This window comes from Poeciliopsis prolifica, unplaced genomic scaffold (assembly GCF_027474105.1).
Source record: "Poeciliopsis prolifica strain line A6 unplaced genomic scaffold, Auburn_PproV2 SCAFFOLD107, whole genome shotgun sequence".
Lineage (NCBI taxonomy): Eukaryota > Metazoa > Chordata > Actinopteri > Cyprinodontiformes > Poeciliidae > Poeciliopsis > Poeciliopsis prolifica.
This window is the reverse complement of record NW_026562482.1, coordinates 554,616-570,999: the sequence shown is the minus strand read 5'-3', so window position 1 is coordinate 570,999 and position 16,384 is coordinate 554,616. Positions and strand designations below refer to the sequence as shown.

General features: G+C 48.4%; 1 protein-coding gene and 1 pseudogene across 1 annotated transcript; both read right to left on the bottom strand.

The window, feature by feature from the left end:
• Window positions 1-75: 75 nt before the first annotated feature.
• LOC129354270 (cytoplasmic dynein 2 intermediate chain 2-like) lies at window positions 76-3,579 on the bottom strand (annotated as a pseudogene).
• Window positions 3,580-4,550: 971 nt separating this feature from the next.
• LOC129354279 (NAD kinase 2, mitochondrial-like) lies at window positions 4,551-15,739 on the bottom strand. Its single transcript, XM_055023778.1, is given in 14 exon segments — window positions 4,551-6,608; window positions 6,681-6,804; window positions 6,942-6,995; window positions 7,137-7,192; window positions 7,432-7,527; window positions 7,649-7,733; window positions 7,854-7,993; window positions 8,907-8,955; window positions 8,958-8,989; window positions 9,056-9,137; window positions 14,151-14,239; window positions 14,450-14,538; window positions 15,071-15,456; window positions 15,690-15,739. Coding segments are annotated over 13 exon segments (1,257 nt in total). The 5' UTR covers window positions 15,293-15,456; window positions 15,690-15,739; the 3' UTR covers window positions 4,551-6,469.
• Between the last annotated feature and the right edge of the window lie 645 nt (window positions 15,740-16,384).

The window sequence follows — 16,384 nt, the reverse complement described above, 5'->3', positions numbered from 1 at the left end:
AGGCCGCTCACCGTCTGTCCTATTTAACTGCTTGTAGTGAAACTTTAAAGTGTGTGCTTCAATAAACGCTACTGGTTACCACTGGAAACCGACTCCTTTATTTCCCAGTTAGTCCAGTACCGAAAACTTCCCCTGTTTGGCTGTGAGCCCCGTCACTCTGCCACCTGATTGGCTATCTGCTCCAGCTGCAGGCTCTCTGAGGGTCTCTGCTCCGTCAGGTCCGAGCTGAGCTGCCAGATGCCGACCGACCCGTCGGACCGGCCCGCCGCCAGCAGCCGGGGGTTCTGGCTGTTGAAGGCCAGGCAGGTGGCGGTCCGACCCGGAGCGCCGTCCTGGGTGGTACCGGCGGGTCGCAGGGACTTCCGGGCGAGGTCGAAGATCTGGACCTCACCTGGAGAACAGAGTTCGGTCAGATCCGGTCGGGTTCGTCTGCAAGCTGCCGGTCCCCGGTCGGGCTCACCTGGCCCGGCGGCGGCGGCGGCGAACACCAGCGGGCGGCTGGGGGGACCACTGGACCTGGAAGACGTAGGAGTCCGAAACCCGGGACGGACAGCAGCGGGTTCGGGCTGCAGCAGCGAGCGGACCTGGACCAGGCCGTCGGTTCCCGCGCTGGCAAAACAGGTTCCTGCAGAGACGAGTCGGTCAGAGAGAATCGCCGGAGCGCAGAGCCCGATCGGTCCGGGTCGGGTCGTACGGGTGGAACGGCGAGCAGTGGACGGAGTGGACCGGGCCGCCGGACGGCCTGAAGGAGAACACGGCGGGAGCCCTGGGGGTCACGCTGCGACCTTCAGAGGTCACCGCGGCCGGCGTCTGTGAGGAGAAGGAGCAGCGGAGCAGCAGGCCGCCTTCGGACCCGACAGGAACGTGGTCCGGGTCACGGAGACAGAGCCGTCGCTGTGACGCCACCGTGCTGCTGCCGCGGACTGCGGGGCCGAACCAAACGGGTCAGAGGTCATCAGTGCTCAGCACAATGCTGCTGATGCGCTAAGCTAAATCAGCTTAGCTTAGCGCACTTAGCTTCCCCTAAATGAATGTTTCTGATAATAAATGATTTACTCTGCGGTTCAGTTGAACAAAATGAAGGTTTTTAAGTTTTGCTTTTGACTTTAAAATTCTTGAACGAGTTGATATTTATATATATATGCTCTTATTTTGAAGTCTATTCACACAGCAGATCCATTTCCTGTGCAATAACTTTATTTAAAACAAGAACAGGAACAAAATAAAACTGAGAAAATCCAAACATCTAAATACAATCTGACTGACATTAGCGCGTTAGCTTCCAAATGATCAGAACCAGGACGGAAAAGTCCGGATCAGAACTTTTGTACCAGAACCAGAGTCCGACCTCCACGGGTCCGGTTTGGTTCTGGTCTCACCTTCAGACTGTGCTGCTGTGGAACCTGCTGCTGCACGAAGGCGTAAGCAGCGACCAGAACCATCCTGCTTTGGTCCGGGTCCACCGTCCACAGCAGAACCCCGCCTCCAGAACTGGAACTCAGAACTCCAAACTCTCCTTTCTTCTCCAGCGGAACCCAGAACACCTGCGAGCAGAACACCGGGCCGGCGCCACATCAACACAGCAGAACCATCAAAGCTGCATTGTGGTTTCACTGGGTTCTGGTTCTGCTGGGTTCTACCTGATACACCGGCTCCCTGTGGCTGTCTGCTGACATGCCGGTCTGGGCCAGAACCGGGTCCTGAGTCCGGCTGGTGTCCCACACCACCACCTCCCCGTTGTACAGGCCTCCTGCAGGAAACCACACAGACCGGTGAGCTCTGGCCCGGCGGCGCTGAGGCGTCCGGTTCTGGTTTCTGTGGACCTGCGATCAGCGCGGGCCGCTCGGGTGGCAGCACACGGCGGTGGACGGCTGCAGGAACGTCCAGAACCAGGTCCGGCTGTTTGGGCCTCAGGCTGCGCCGGTCAGGTTCCACAGGCAGACACACGACTTCTGGTTGGTCCAGTCTCCATCGTCGGTTCTGTTGAGGGAAACACGACGACATGATGGAACCGGGCCGGTCCAAACGGATCAGAGTTACAGAAAAATTTGATTCCTGGTTGGAATCTGGAAGGGAGGCAGTATCAGCTAATACTGATGCTAATGCTAATGCGCTACACCAACACGGTATTCTGTTGAATATGCCAACAGAACCTATAAAAGTGAGTTTTTGTGATAAAACTAAATGATTCTCCAGGTTTAAGCGGCGGAGTGTGAATTATGAGTGAACGTACCGACCGTAGGCGCAGGCGATGACCGACCCGGTGCAGCTCCAGGACACGCCGGCACATGGAGGCCTTGTTCCTGAGCGCCGGGATGTTCCAGTCTGTGGAGATGGGAAACCTGCAAACATCACATCCTGTCAACATTTTCCACTAATGTTCCTCCATACAGTCCAGATGAAACAGGACATCAGGACCTGAGGGACAATCCCAGTCTCACCAGTTCCTCATTTCTTGTCAGAATTTGATTTCTCAAGTTTTTTTTGGCCAATCAGGGCTTCCGTAAATATGTCAACATTAATATGGATAACCCAAAGAACACATAAAAATGGTGAAGTACAAAAGCAAAGTTTTCAAATGAATCTTTCTGACTAAAAACACACATATTCATAAACTAATAATTCTTTTGAAGAGTCAAATGTCATTAGTCTTCCATCTGCTAGTAAAAATAAAGTCTGAGGACAAAAAAAACATCTTAGGAATATTCTTATTTAGAGAATTGTTCTTTCCCTGAAAGGTGAGCAAAAAAAAGACAAAATCTGACCAACATTTCAATCAAATCCTTCCTGTCCTGTTTTTTGCCTCTCAGGCTTCTATAGATGTTGTGTTTTTGCCTTTTGGGGCTTCCATAGATGTTGTGTTTTTGCCTTTTGGGCTTCTATAGATGTTGTGTTTTTGCCTTTTGGGGCTTCCATAGATGTGTGTTTTTGCCTTTCAGAGCTTCCATAGATGTTGTGTTTTTGCCTCTCAGAGTTTCCATAGATGTTTGTTTTTGCCTCTCAGGGCTTCTATAGATGTTGTGTTTTTGCCTTTTGGGGCTTCTATAGATGTTGTGTTTTTGCCTTTCGGAGCTTCCATATGAGTCCCTGTTGATGTCCTTTGGGTCGCTGTCCTCTCTCTGCAGGTTGTTTCCACTCACCTGTTGGCTTCTCTCCTCCCAGTTTGCCCGGAACCCGTCAAAAGCGTGACTCCTGCAGTTCTTCTCCAGCTCCCGGATGAGCAGCTCCTCGACCCGCCTCAGAAAATCCACCACCCGGGTGGATCAGAACCAGAACCACTGAAGGCTCGTTTCGGGTCCATCTGCTCCTGTGGTTCCGTCTGGGTGAACCTGGAGGCTTTGGACCGGCCTGAACTCCAGCGTGCTCGGTGGTCACAGCGGGGTCTGACAGGCTCTCTGGAACAACCAGAACCAGAACCGGGTCACTCAGAACAGAACCAGAACCGGGTCACTCAGAACAGAACCAGATGAGCATCAGCCGCGGCTGACCTCTGAACTCTTACCGACTTTGCGCCCCCTGCTGGGATTTCCTCCACACGGACTCCACGCTCACAGAGTCCAGATCTTCATCAGCGAACATCTTCACGGTTCTGAAGTTTCAACCAGAACCGAACCGGAACTGCCTAAACTCAGCCGGACGCTTCCGGTGCCGCGGCGGCCATTTTCAGCGAAGCCAGTGTCACCATGGTGACAGCCTTACCAGATCACGTGATGAAAATAAAGACCCGGTTGATAAAATCCTGAAATTAAACCGGAAACCGGAGAATATTGATGAGAAATGATGTGAAATAAATCAGATTAAACTCCAAACAAGAGCAAAACAGAAACGTTTCTTCAACTTCTCTGTCTAAAGACGTTCAAACGGAACAAGGTCGCTGAACGGAAATGGAGCCGCTTAACGACGCTGCGTCACTTCCGCTTCTCGAAGCAAAACTCCGGACTAAAAACGATGCTAAAAATAACTGAATATGCAACAAAATTAAAAGAAAATACTAAATAAATTGATTTTAAAAAATTTAAAAATCTACAAAAATGTAAAACATTTAAAATATTAAATCTCCAAAATGAAAAACTACAAAAAAGGAAAATGTGATCCAAACGGAACTTCTGAATGTTATAATTAATGTAAACATAAAAATACAAGATGACTTTCTGAAGAACTTGAAAAAAGTCAATTATTTTGGGATTCAAACTTGTTTCTGCTGTTATCACCGAGCCTTATTTCAGCTTCTGCCGCCGCCATATGGTCAGGGCATCAGTGCTCGTCTTAAAGCAGGTTTATTTACCCAAGAAAAGACAAATGTGTATCAGAGCCTTTGGAGTGACTTAAAATAGTTTTATGTAAAAAATGTTTTTATTCTGTCATGTTTGGTTTTCATATCTGAAGCAGCTCAGAAGCTGTGGGATCATCCATCCTCCAGGTCTGAATCTTTTTGTCTGGATTTCATCCTCAGAAACTTCAGGAACAGAATTTATTGATCCAGTCTGTCAAAACTTTCTATTTCTGTTCATGTTTGAAACATGTCTACCAAATAAAGCCAAACACAGAGCGGCTGTAAAACATTTTATTAAAACACAAACATCCCAGGAATGGGAACAGGGACGGCGTTCCCAGCAGGGACGGCGTTCCCAGCAGGAACCCACTGGTTCGGGTCCGGACTGGGAGTCACTGCTGGTTAGAAACCAGTTCATGAGCTGCTGATGTCACAGTTTTCATGTTTTGTAACAATCATTTCCAGAAGTGAGATTTTCCCAGAATGCCGCGCTGTGACGCTGCTGCAGCATCTCCGCCCAGAACCAGAACCAGCAGCTCTGGTTCTGACCTGCTTCCCTCTACAAACTAACAAAATTCAAACTTTCTTCAGCAACACAACCTGAGGCTCTACTATTATTTAACCTTTGACCTCTGACCTGCTGCTGCATCACTATGACCAGAACCGGATCCAGGTCAGACTTTAAAAACGGTTCAATGCAAATAAAATGAAAAAACTCATCAGTGATTGGAAGTTTATTCAGAGTAACGAACCTTTTGATTCTGAATAAAACTGAATATGAATTTTTATTCCTGAAAGCGTCGAATCAAATCTGCTGCCTGCAAACTGAAACGTTTTAATTACGATTAAAATGTCTGGAACTGAATTTTTACTGATTTCATGTTAAATTTGCATCAATTTTCCAAAACAGAATCAAAAACTTTTTTATTTTCACTTATTTAATTTTGATTCTACATGATTTTCCATATATTCAATAAAAATGAATAAAATAGTTTCAAACTCTAAACTACATACATATTTGTAGGTCTTTCTTATAACTGTGAAACATAATTAACATAAAACTTGAAAAGCTTTTATTCTGAAGGGCCCTGCAGGTTTTACGGTTCTATAAATACATTTTATTAGTTAATTATAAGAATAAAAACGGCTCTTTGGACTGTAAAGGTTACTGAGCCCATGGGTCAAAATGGTCTAGTCAAAGGAAACAGTAGCTGATTTTCAGACCTTTGGAGAAAAATGAGGGAAACTGGTTTATGTCTGAACGGCTGGTGGAGAGAAAATAATCCATCATCAATCATTTCCTGTCGCTCTGCTTTTGTCCATCGCAATAAAACACTGATATTAAATAAAAACCATTTAAATATTTCAGGGTTTCAATCAAAAACTGTCGACAAAATCAGCAACATTTCAATCGAAAGTGTTGGACAGGAAATGCTACGTTAGCATTGCGATGCTAGTTTAGGCTAGCATAGCTTCTCTGCTAGGAACCAGTTCCTACTGGTTCCAGGTCCAGACTGCGAGGCGGACCGATCACAGCGACCAATCAGAGGAGTAGAAACAACTGATCAGAGCAGCAGCTTCCATCGCTGCTGCTAGCGGATGTAGCTGCGCGTCAGCTAGCTAGCGGATGTAGCTGCGCGTCAGCTAGCTAGCGGATGTAGCTGCGCGTCAGCTAGCTAGCGGATGTAGCTGCGCGTCAGCTAGCTAGCGGATGTAGCTGCGCGTCAGCTAGCTAGCGGATGTAGCTGCGCGTCAGCTAGCTAGCGGATGTAGCTGCGCGTCAGCTAGCGGGTGTAGCTGCGCTGTAAATCTGAATAGAATGAAGGCGTTAACATTTCAGCTCTGATCAGAACGTAATGGGTGTGAATACTCGTCCGGTTCTCCTTCTGGCTGCTTTCCCCGGTTCGGATCCGGTTCTGACGGTCGGGTTAAATAACCAGAGGCAGACTCTGTGAGGCAGCGGCGATGCAGTACAGATAAAAATGGTTTATTATGGGATGTCTGCATCAGTTGCTGGGTAAACTGGTCCAGTGTGTTTATGGGTTTTAGATCTTTGTCCTGTGATTGGACGTTTGGTTTGAGCCAATCAGAGCAGAGCTGGTCACATGGTGCAGCAGCTCTGCTCTCTATTCTGGATCAGAACTTCATTATGGGCTTAGTGAGTCAATCTTGATCCTGTCTCCATGCCGACCGGCCTCACTGGTCCAGCAGGACGGTCCGCAGCCGGTCCTCCTCGTTTACGGTTACCGTGGCGATGGCGCCATCGTTGAACTCGAAGGACGTGCCGCCGTCCACCACCATGCAGGCGTCCCAGCACCGCGAGCGGACGCACACCCTGCAGGAGCAGAAGAAGCCGCAGCGTTCACCGCTTCCTGTCCGCGCTGGACGGCCTAGTCAAAGCACTGACCTGCTGGCGAAGCCTCTCTGCCTGCTGCTGGAGAAAACGCGGTTGCTGATTGGCTCCCTGACGCTGAAGAAGAGGCGGGGCTCGTCTGGGGCGAACACCAGGGACGCGTTGTAGTCATCGGTTACTGGGCCAGAACCAGGAAACATCAGAACCAAAGACATCAGAACCAGAACCAAAGACATCAGAACCAGAACCAAAGACATCAGAACCAGAACCAAAGACATCAGAACCAGAACTTGCTCCACTGGATCAGAAACTCACCTTTCCCTACAAACTCCCTGCTGAGTGCGAATTCAACTCCAGCCTGAGACGCTCCTGCAGACAACAGAACATCAGAACCGGGCCGTTTCACTCAGAACTGGGCCGAGTCACTCCGAACCGGGCCGAGTCACTCCGAACCGGGCCGAGTCACTCCGAACCGGGCCGAGTCACTCCGAACCGGGCCGTTTTACGTACCGATTCGTAGAACCTCCTCCACCGACTGCTCAGCCAGTTTGTTGATGTTGTACGACCTGCAGGAAGAACAAATAAACTAAAAATAGTTAAAAACAGAAAAGGCCAAAGAAAAACCAGCAGGTCAATCAACATTTATTGATCGGCGATTTGTTGATATCGGATCATTAAACAGCAGAGGCTGAATTCTTTGAGCGGCGCTCCGGTAAGGAACCGGTTAAGAACCGTTAGGTTCTGAAGAACTGGGACAGAAACGGCTAAGGTTCAGAATGAGGTTCTGGTCCCGGTCCGGACTCACCAGGCCTTGGACCCGGTTCCGGTGCACACGCTGAGCCCGGAGCTCTTCTGCTTCTCCCAGGGCCCGCCGTCCACCGAGATCTCGTAGTAGGACGCCCTATGGAGGAAGAGACGGGGAGTGAAGACTTTTAGCTGGGCCCTGTGGTGGAAGAGAGTCAGGCGTGAGTTTGGACGGACATGCGGCCGGCGGGTCGGGTCGGGCCGGGCCGGACTGGTACCTGGAGGACAGAGACTCCCCGATGAAGATCTCGTTCAGGCTGCGCACCGGCAGCAGGCTGGGCTTTGAATAGGCCGGGTGCAGCGCTCCCGCCTGAAACGAAGCACAGACACGGTTCTGGTTACTGCCAGAACCGGGCCTCCGGAACCGGAACCGATTCCTCTGAAGGACGGTTCTAATGGGTGTCCTGGTTCTGTGAGGCGTACTCTGCTGCCGCTCCACGGTGCTGATCCGGTGGGCCCGGTTGTGCTGCTCCAGGCTCAGCTGCTGCTCATGCAGGTCCACTGGGGTCGGGTTGATCCCGGTTCCCTCCAGGTCCAGCCGGAGCCGCTGGCGCCACAACCACCTGGACACAAGAGAACAGCTGGGCCCGGTTCTGATGGGGAGGCCGGCCGCTGGCGTCAGCTACAGGGAGGCTAACAAGTAGCATTAGCTACAGGGAGGCTAAAAGCTAGCGTCAGCTACAGGGAGGCTAGCAGCTAGCATCAGCTACAGGGAGGCTAACAGCTAGCGTCAGCTACAGGGAGGGTAAAAGCTAGCGTCAGCTACAGGGAGGCTAGCAGCTAGCGTTAGCTACAGGGAGGCTAACAGCTAGCATTAGCTACAGGGAGGCTAAAAGCTAGCGTCAGCTACAGGGATGTTAGCAGCTAGCTACAGACTGAACTCTTCATCCTCCTCCTCTTCCTCCAGGTTAAGAGGATCTGGACTGAACAGAACCTTTATTGTCCCGTTTCTGCTCATCCTGGGATTAAACTTAATCTCACCTGCTGCTTTTTAATCCAACTGTCTGAAACTCCAGATTTACACACCGAGACAAAAGAATTCACACCACACTTTTCAGAGAAAATCTGAAAAGTGTGGGTGCTTTTATCTCCAGTCCCTCTGATTCGTCGGGTCTCTGCTCACCTTTGCAGAGACCTCTGGGACAAAGGCACGCCACACTTTCCAGCTGGTTTTCTAGGAAACCAGGAATCATCTTCGCTCCACTTCCTGTTCCAGCGATGAGCTGCGATCGCTAAGCTCACAGCTTACAGCCTGATCTCTGCGGCTAAGACCAGCTGAAGCTCTAAGCCAATCAGAGCTGGCGTGTCGGCGGCAGCAGCATGGCGCTCTGCAGCACTAAGCAGAGGATCAACGAGTCGCCTCCGAGTCCCGGGACACGCAGCGGAGCACCATGTGACTCGCTAACCTGAACTTAAGAGTTACCCAGCCGCAACACACACACCTGAACTCACCACGAGAACCAGGTGAATACGCACCTGAACTCACCACGGCAGAGCCGCTCCAGAGCCTCTGGGAAGGCGTGGTGTATCGCACCGGCAAACACAGGTGACCTTCTGACCTGTGGGAGAGACGGCCAGGTGAAGCAGGTGATGCAGGGGGCGGGGCTTAAACATGGGCGGCTTACCTCTCTGGGTCGGTGTTCACCCCAACAACCGGCTTGTCCTTGTTCAGAACCTTACTGGCCACCAGCAGCATCGTCCCGTCACCTGGAACACAAACTGTTATCAGAACCAGAACCAGAGACGGTCCAATCTGCATTTTAAGTTCTTATTTCATAAACAAGCAGAGAAAATGTAATAGATTGTTTTTGTTGCCCCCTACTGGTAAGAAATACCAACATACCAGTTCCAGGTATAGTTCTGAGTAGGCCAGTTTATTACAGTGTGTTAGCTGAGAAGCAGTATTGATGTGGCTGTATGTTTCCCACGTTCCACGATAAAAAGACATCGTACCCACATTTTCTCTGCGTGATTTTTCTAACCAGAATATCACAACTGGCGACGAGGATGATAAAGATTTCCACAGCGTAAAAGACGAGCCTGGCAGTAAGGGAAACAACCGAATGTTGTTGGGGTTTTTTTTTCAAGGCTGCAAGATTTAGCATCGAGAAGCTAATATGGCTATGCACGTGGGTTGTGTAGTTGAATATGATGAATCTAAGGAAGATTTTGAGCAGTGGATGTTGGCTAATGATATTCCGGATGAGAAGATGGTTTGCACTTTTCTCTCTGTGATCGGAGCAGATACATACGGGCTGCTAAAGAATCTTGTGTCTCCGAAAGTACCGAGCACAATGGAGTATGCAGCGCTCACTGCAGTGTTACAAGCACACTATAAGCCGACACCAGTGGTGATAGCTGAGCGTTTTCGCTTCCAAAAACGTAACCAAAAGGAAAGGAGAGCCAGTATCAGACTACGTTGTCGCCTTGAGGCAGTTGTCAGCCACATGTAATTTTGGACAATATTTGGATGAGGCGCTGAGAGATCGTTTTTGTTAGTGGTTTGCGCTCGGAGGCTGTGCAGCGCAAGCTCCTGGCAGAAAAAGATCTTACTTTTTCACGTGCGTGTGAGATTGCCGTGAGCATGGGAACTTGCTTCCAAGAATACTATGGAGTTTTCTGGACACCATGATCCTCACCAAGTAAATGCCCTGACAAATGTCCCAATTTTTTCTACAAGAGGGTGGAAGGGACAGAACACAAAAGAGAAAAATAAAATAAAATTAAGAGCTGGATGGGGTCTACAAAAGAGACAGAAACAAAGCAACCATGCTATCGATGTGGTGGAAAACATTCGGCACACGACTGCAGATTTAGAAATGAACAATGTCATTTTTGTGCAAAAATAGGACACATTGCTCGTGCTTGCAGGAATAAAAAAAGCAGACAGCAAACTCAGTATGTGGAAACTGACGACAATGCATCAAAAAGAAATGATGAAGCCGAACTTTTTGGAGTTTATTCAGTGTACTCTGTCGCTTCCAGTGAAAAGGTTACACAGTTGACGTGTTACTGGGAGGCAAAAACACCACCATGTTGCTGGACACAGGTTCAGCCGTGTCAGTGGTGACAAGTATTACCAGTCACATCTGACCCAGTTCCCTATAAACCAGTTGGGTTAAAGTTGAAGTCCTACTCAGGCCAAAGCATCGCTGTTCGTGGTTATGTAGTTGTACCAGTACAGTATGGAACACAAAAGACTATTTTACCACTGATCATTGTTCAGGGAAACAGACCATCCTTGATTGGACGAAACTGGTTAAAGAAACTACAGCTAAGCTGGAAACAGATTTTCACAGTACACAAGGTATTAGTGCCAACAGATGCAAAACCAGGATTACAGGAAGTGATCCTACGCCATCAAGCAGTGTTTTCGGATGACCAAGGCTGCATCAAGGGATTTAAGGCCCGAATTCGCATTAAGCCAAACACTCAACCAGTTTTCTGTAAAGCTCGCCCAGTTCCTTATGCACTAAAGGAAGCTGTGGAAAAAGAGTGGACAGATTAGAAAAAGTGAAGGTGATTTCAAAGGTTGAGAGAAGTGAATGGGCATCTCCCATTGTTACTGTGCCCAAAACTGACAAAACTATTAGGATCTGTGGTGACTACAAGGTCAGCATCAATCAGTGCATTGAAGAGAAAAATTACCCACTTCCCAATGCTGAAGACCTTTTTGCTACTTTGGCGGGAGGGACGTCATTCAGTAAACTGGACCTTTCACATGCCTACCAGCAGTTAGAGTTAGATGAAGAGTCAGAGAAGTATCTGGTCATCAACACTCACAAAGGCCTCTACAAGTACACTCGCCTCAGCTATGGCGTTTCCAGCGCTCCTGCTCTTTTTCAGTCTGTGATGGATCAGATTTTTCAAGGGATGGATCATGTGACCTGTTTCCTGGATGATATTCTCATCACTGCTTCATCTGAGACGGAACATCTACAGAGGTTGGACGAAGTTCTCACACGCCTGGAGAAGCATGGTGTGAGAGTTAAGCTTGCAAAGTGTCGTTTCCTTCAGAGCAGTGTGGAATATTTGGGGCATAGGATTAACAAAGATGGACTGCACCCCATGGAGGAAAAAGTTGCAGCCATAACAAAAGCACCAGAACCAACAAATGTCACTGAACTGAAGTCCTTTTTGGGTCTTCTGAATTATTGCAGTAGATTTCTGAACAATCCATCCACTATCCTTCAGCCTCTCCACAACTTGTTGAAAAAAGATGAAACATGGGTTTGGACAACAGAATGCTCACAAGCATTTGAGGGTGCAAAAAGACTACTGTTGCAGAACAAAGTGTTGGTGCATTATAGCACACAGCTGCCATTGAAATTTATGGGGTAGGTGCAGTCATTTCTCATATCTTGGAAAACGGAGAGGAAAGGCCTGTGGCATTTGCATCAAGAACACTAACCGATGCTGAGCGGAAGTATGCCCAGATAGAGAAAGAGGCTCTGGCCATCATTTTTGGAGTAAAGAAATTCCACAAATATCTGTATGGAAGGAAATTCACACTCGTAACAGATCACAAGCCCTTGTTGGCTATACTGGGACCAAAGTCAGCGGTGCCAACACTTGCTGCTTTGAGGATGCAACGTTGGTCTCTTATTCTAATGGCATATAACTATGACATAGAATACAGACGATCAGCTGACCATGCTAATGCGGATGCGTTGTCACGTTTGCCGCGAAATTCACCAGATAACACTGCAGAGGAAGGAAGTATCTTCTATTTCTCTCATGTGGACGAACTACCAGTAGTAGCTAAAGACATTGAGAAGGCGACCATGAAAGATCCGCTGCTCAGCAAAGTGTGGAGCTACACCATGAATGGGTGGCCAAGTTATGTACAGGATGAAACACTTCAACCTTATTTCATTCGCAGATATGAACTGTCAGCGGAACAAGGATGTGTTCTTTGGGGACAACGTGTGGTCATCCCACCAAGTTTCCGACAGAAAGTTCTGAAAGACCTACATCATGAACATCCAGGCATATGTCGTATGAAAGCTCTCGCCCGCAGTTACCTCTGGTGGCCAGGGTGTGATGGTGACATACAAGAACTGGTCCAAAGCTGTCAAATCTGTCAGGCTGTGCAGAAATTGCCGGCAGTCATTGACAGTCATTCAAAATGGTTGGAAGTTTTCCCGATGACATCCATCACATCACACAATACCATTGAAATCTTAAGAAGGTTATTCTCCTCATATGGACTTCCAGAAGAACTTGTATCAGACAATGGACCTCAGTTGGTGTCACAAGAATTTAGCAAGTTTTTGGAGTTAAACGGAATCCGTCACACAGCTGTTCCTGCATATCACCCTGCATCAAATGGAGCAGCAGAGAGGTCAGTACAAATCCTGAAGTGATCTTTGATGAAAAATGTACTGGAAGTAGATGGAAAAGCTACATTGCCACTCAGTCATCGATTGGCAAATTTCCTTATCATGTATCGCAGTACACCACACACGGTGACAGGTTGCACACCAGCAGAGCTATTCCTGAAACGTCAGATCCGAACCCGTTTCAGTCTTCTCAAACCTGAACTGGCCCAACACATTAAACAAAGACAGTTCAAGCAAAAGCAACATCATGATCGCAGAGCTCCACCTTTACGTGTTTTTTCGGAAGGACAGACTGTTCGTGTCCGAAATTTCAGAGGAGGATTTGGAAAGTGGACCTGTGGAACAGTTCTGAAGAAACTGGGAAGCGTCACTTATCAGATACAAGACGGACAGAGAACGCGCACCATACATGTTGATCACATGTTACCATGGAAACAAGCTGTGGGGAAATCTCCAGTTATGTCTCCCCCAGTGCTCATGGAGGAACCCGAAGAGATCAGCGACTGTGTTGTTCCGGAAAGTCAAAGAGGAACCCTAACAGCACCACCGTTACCTACTGAATCACCTGGGCAGACAACAGAAGAACCATCAGTATCTACCCCTAAAACAACCCAAAGCCCATCAGCAGAGCGCAGATATCCTGTGAGGCACAGAGTTCCTCCAAAGAGATTGAGTCTTTGAAAATGTGTATAGTATAATTTAGTTAAGGCTAGTGATTTTTGAGGTGATAAAATTTAGGAAAGCCTAAATTGGTAAATTCTTAGTGAAGGCAGTAGAATATTTTATTTGCTGTTTAGTATGCATTCTTTCCTACTTATTGTTTGCAGTAAAAATCTAAAAGGGGAGGAATGTAATAGATTGTTTTGTTGCCCCCTACTGGTAAGAAATACCAACATACCAGTTCCAGGTATAGTTCTGAGTAGGCCAGTTTATTACAGTGTGTTAGCTGAGAAGCAGTATTGATGTGGCTGTATGTTTCCCACGTTCCACGATAAAAAGACATCGTACCCACATTTTCTCTGCGTGATTTTTCTAACCAAGAATATCACAGAAAACATGAACCCAACATTAGCAGAACCGACCCACGGCCCGTTCTCAGGAGGAACCGGACCTCCAGAACCAAGAAGTTCTGCAGGATTTGACCCAATAATTGAGTGATGCTGCAGGATCTCCTGTAACAGCCAGTGTACCAGCGGACAGTGTGGGGTCAAAGGTCAGGGGTTATTTCAGCTTTATAGACGCCAACAGGACCTTGTTGCCATGGTTACACATTATTTCTGTCTGAAGGTTGAAGTTTACAGAAACTGTTCCAGCTACTAAACATTAGCAACGGCGCTGAGCTCTGATTGGTTATCACGACCAGAGGGGCGGAGCTTACCTCCAGCAGAGACGATGGCGTCGGCCCACCTCACCACCTCGTCGTCGTACTCCCCTCTCCTCACCACCCGCACCTGGATGCCAGCGCTCCTGCAGACACAGTCAGAGCTGCAGCAACACGCAGCAACAAGTAGTAACAAGCAGCAACAAGTAGTAACACGTAGTAACAAACAGTGACACGCAGCAACATAGTGACAAGCAGCAACAAGCAGCAATACGCAGCAACAAGTAGTAACACGCAGCAACACAGTAACAAGCAGCGACACGCAGCAACAAGCAGCAACACGCAGCTGGACTCACTGCAGGCTCTGCACGACGTGCTCCACGTTGCCGGTGTGAATGTTGTGGCGCTCCAGCAGGCCGCTGTAGCTGGAGCCCTTCATTGCTAGCTGAAAGAAACCAGAGGTCATAGGTCGAGGTGATGGAGCCATGGGGGTTTTGTTCTCAGCTGTCAACACCAACATGCACAGAAACACAGAACAAGTTCTCGCTGTGGAAAACAGCGTCACTCCTCCTGACCAGCAGGGGGCGACAGTGGAAAACCTCCATTTAAAAACAAAGAAAACTCCGGCAGAACCAGAACTTGGTACAAGCAGCCATCTTCCCCGACCCACTGGAGGCCGAGAAGACATGATGCAAAAAGGAAATGATGCAAAAACACAACGGAGAGGCGGCAACAAAGGGTTAAAGAGTTTCCATCGCTGCTTCAGGCTGGACACAGGCACAACACCTTTTCAGATTTTAAGGTGGAAACATGCAGAAACTCAATTTTCCCTCCACCCAGAACCACAAATACCAGAACCCTGACCAGTATAACCAGAACTCTGACCAGTATGACTAGAACGACCAGAAACCCTGCCAGTATGACCCAGTCCCACTGTAACCCATCCTACTGTGGACCCGTCCAGAACAGTTCCTTACCAGCTGCTTCAGGTCCTCCTCAGACAGTCCGGCGTACCGGTACCGCTGCTGCTCGAACTCGTACCGGGTGGTTTTGGTCACCACGGCAACCCTGTCCGGTTTGAACCCAGTTGTTGGTTCCGTGGAGGAGCAACCTGCCGCGGCGTGCAGCGGCCGCAGGAAGCCGCTCCTGGCCACCCTGGTCCCGAACCGCAGCAGGTTCGTCACCGGGCAGCGAGCCATTCCTCCGAGCGGGGCGGGAACCGGGACCTGAAAGCCGGATTATGGCGAGCCGAGCCGAGCCGAACCGAGGGTTCTGCTGCTGTTAGTGAGGGGCCATGGCCGGTCCGGTGCAGCCGTCAGTCCGTGAAGGTCACCGGGTCTCGCCGCTCTCCAGCCCGGAGTCTCTGTGAGGAGGACAGCAGCTGGTTAACTAGTTAGCCGCTAACCTGGTCAACTGACCAGCTAAAGCTACTAGCTGCGGGGCTCGCTCCTGCCCTAAAGCCGCTTATCGAAGCCGTTCCGCGGATTTAACTCGTCAGCTCGGAGCGCTTGAGCAGCGACTCGGTTCTGAACAGAACCAGAACCAAAAAACTTTAAATAAAGAGAAAAACATGAAACTAAAAGCTGCTACACATACCAGGCACCTTGGCACGTACTCCGAATCTACGTAACTTACGTGGAGTTGCTCTGGATTGGCTACGTACGTGACGCAGCAGGTGCTGGGAATTCCACATTCTCTCCGAGATCCGCTTCATTTGGCTCCTAAAAGAGCCGGATCTTGTGGCCGCTAACCGGCTCTTTAATTGCGACTGATTCAAAAGCGTAAGGACTTCAACATGGGAGTCGTGACCCCTATCGGGGTCGCGGAGGTTCTGCCTGAGGGCGCAAAATTTCTGATAAATTAGACATTTTCGCTTATTATGTTTTATCTTCTCAATAACATGAATATAGCTGGTTACACATTTCTGAAATAAGGCATTGAATAATATGCTTCGGTTATAAATGAACACATTCAGCCAGAAAAATCAGTTAATTATGTTAAAGTTTTGCATTATATGTAAAATGAAGTTTGTTCATGACAGTGGGGATATGAGGCCATCACTTTTGGATTTAAATTTCTATAAATCTCCACTTTTTCTCCTGATTGGAATTAACCATAAAAACATTTGAAATTGAAGGTGTTGGTCTTTTTAATGTATTAAAAGTTTGGATTTCAATCTGAGTTTTGCTTTTCTGGACGTGTTTTTATTGTGTTTTAATTCAACTATTGGAGGATGAAGGTGGTCCGATCCGGAACCAGAACCAGAACCATTTCCTAGAGTTTGGGTCTCT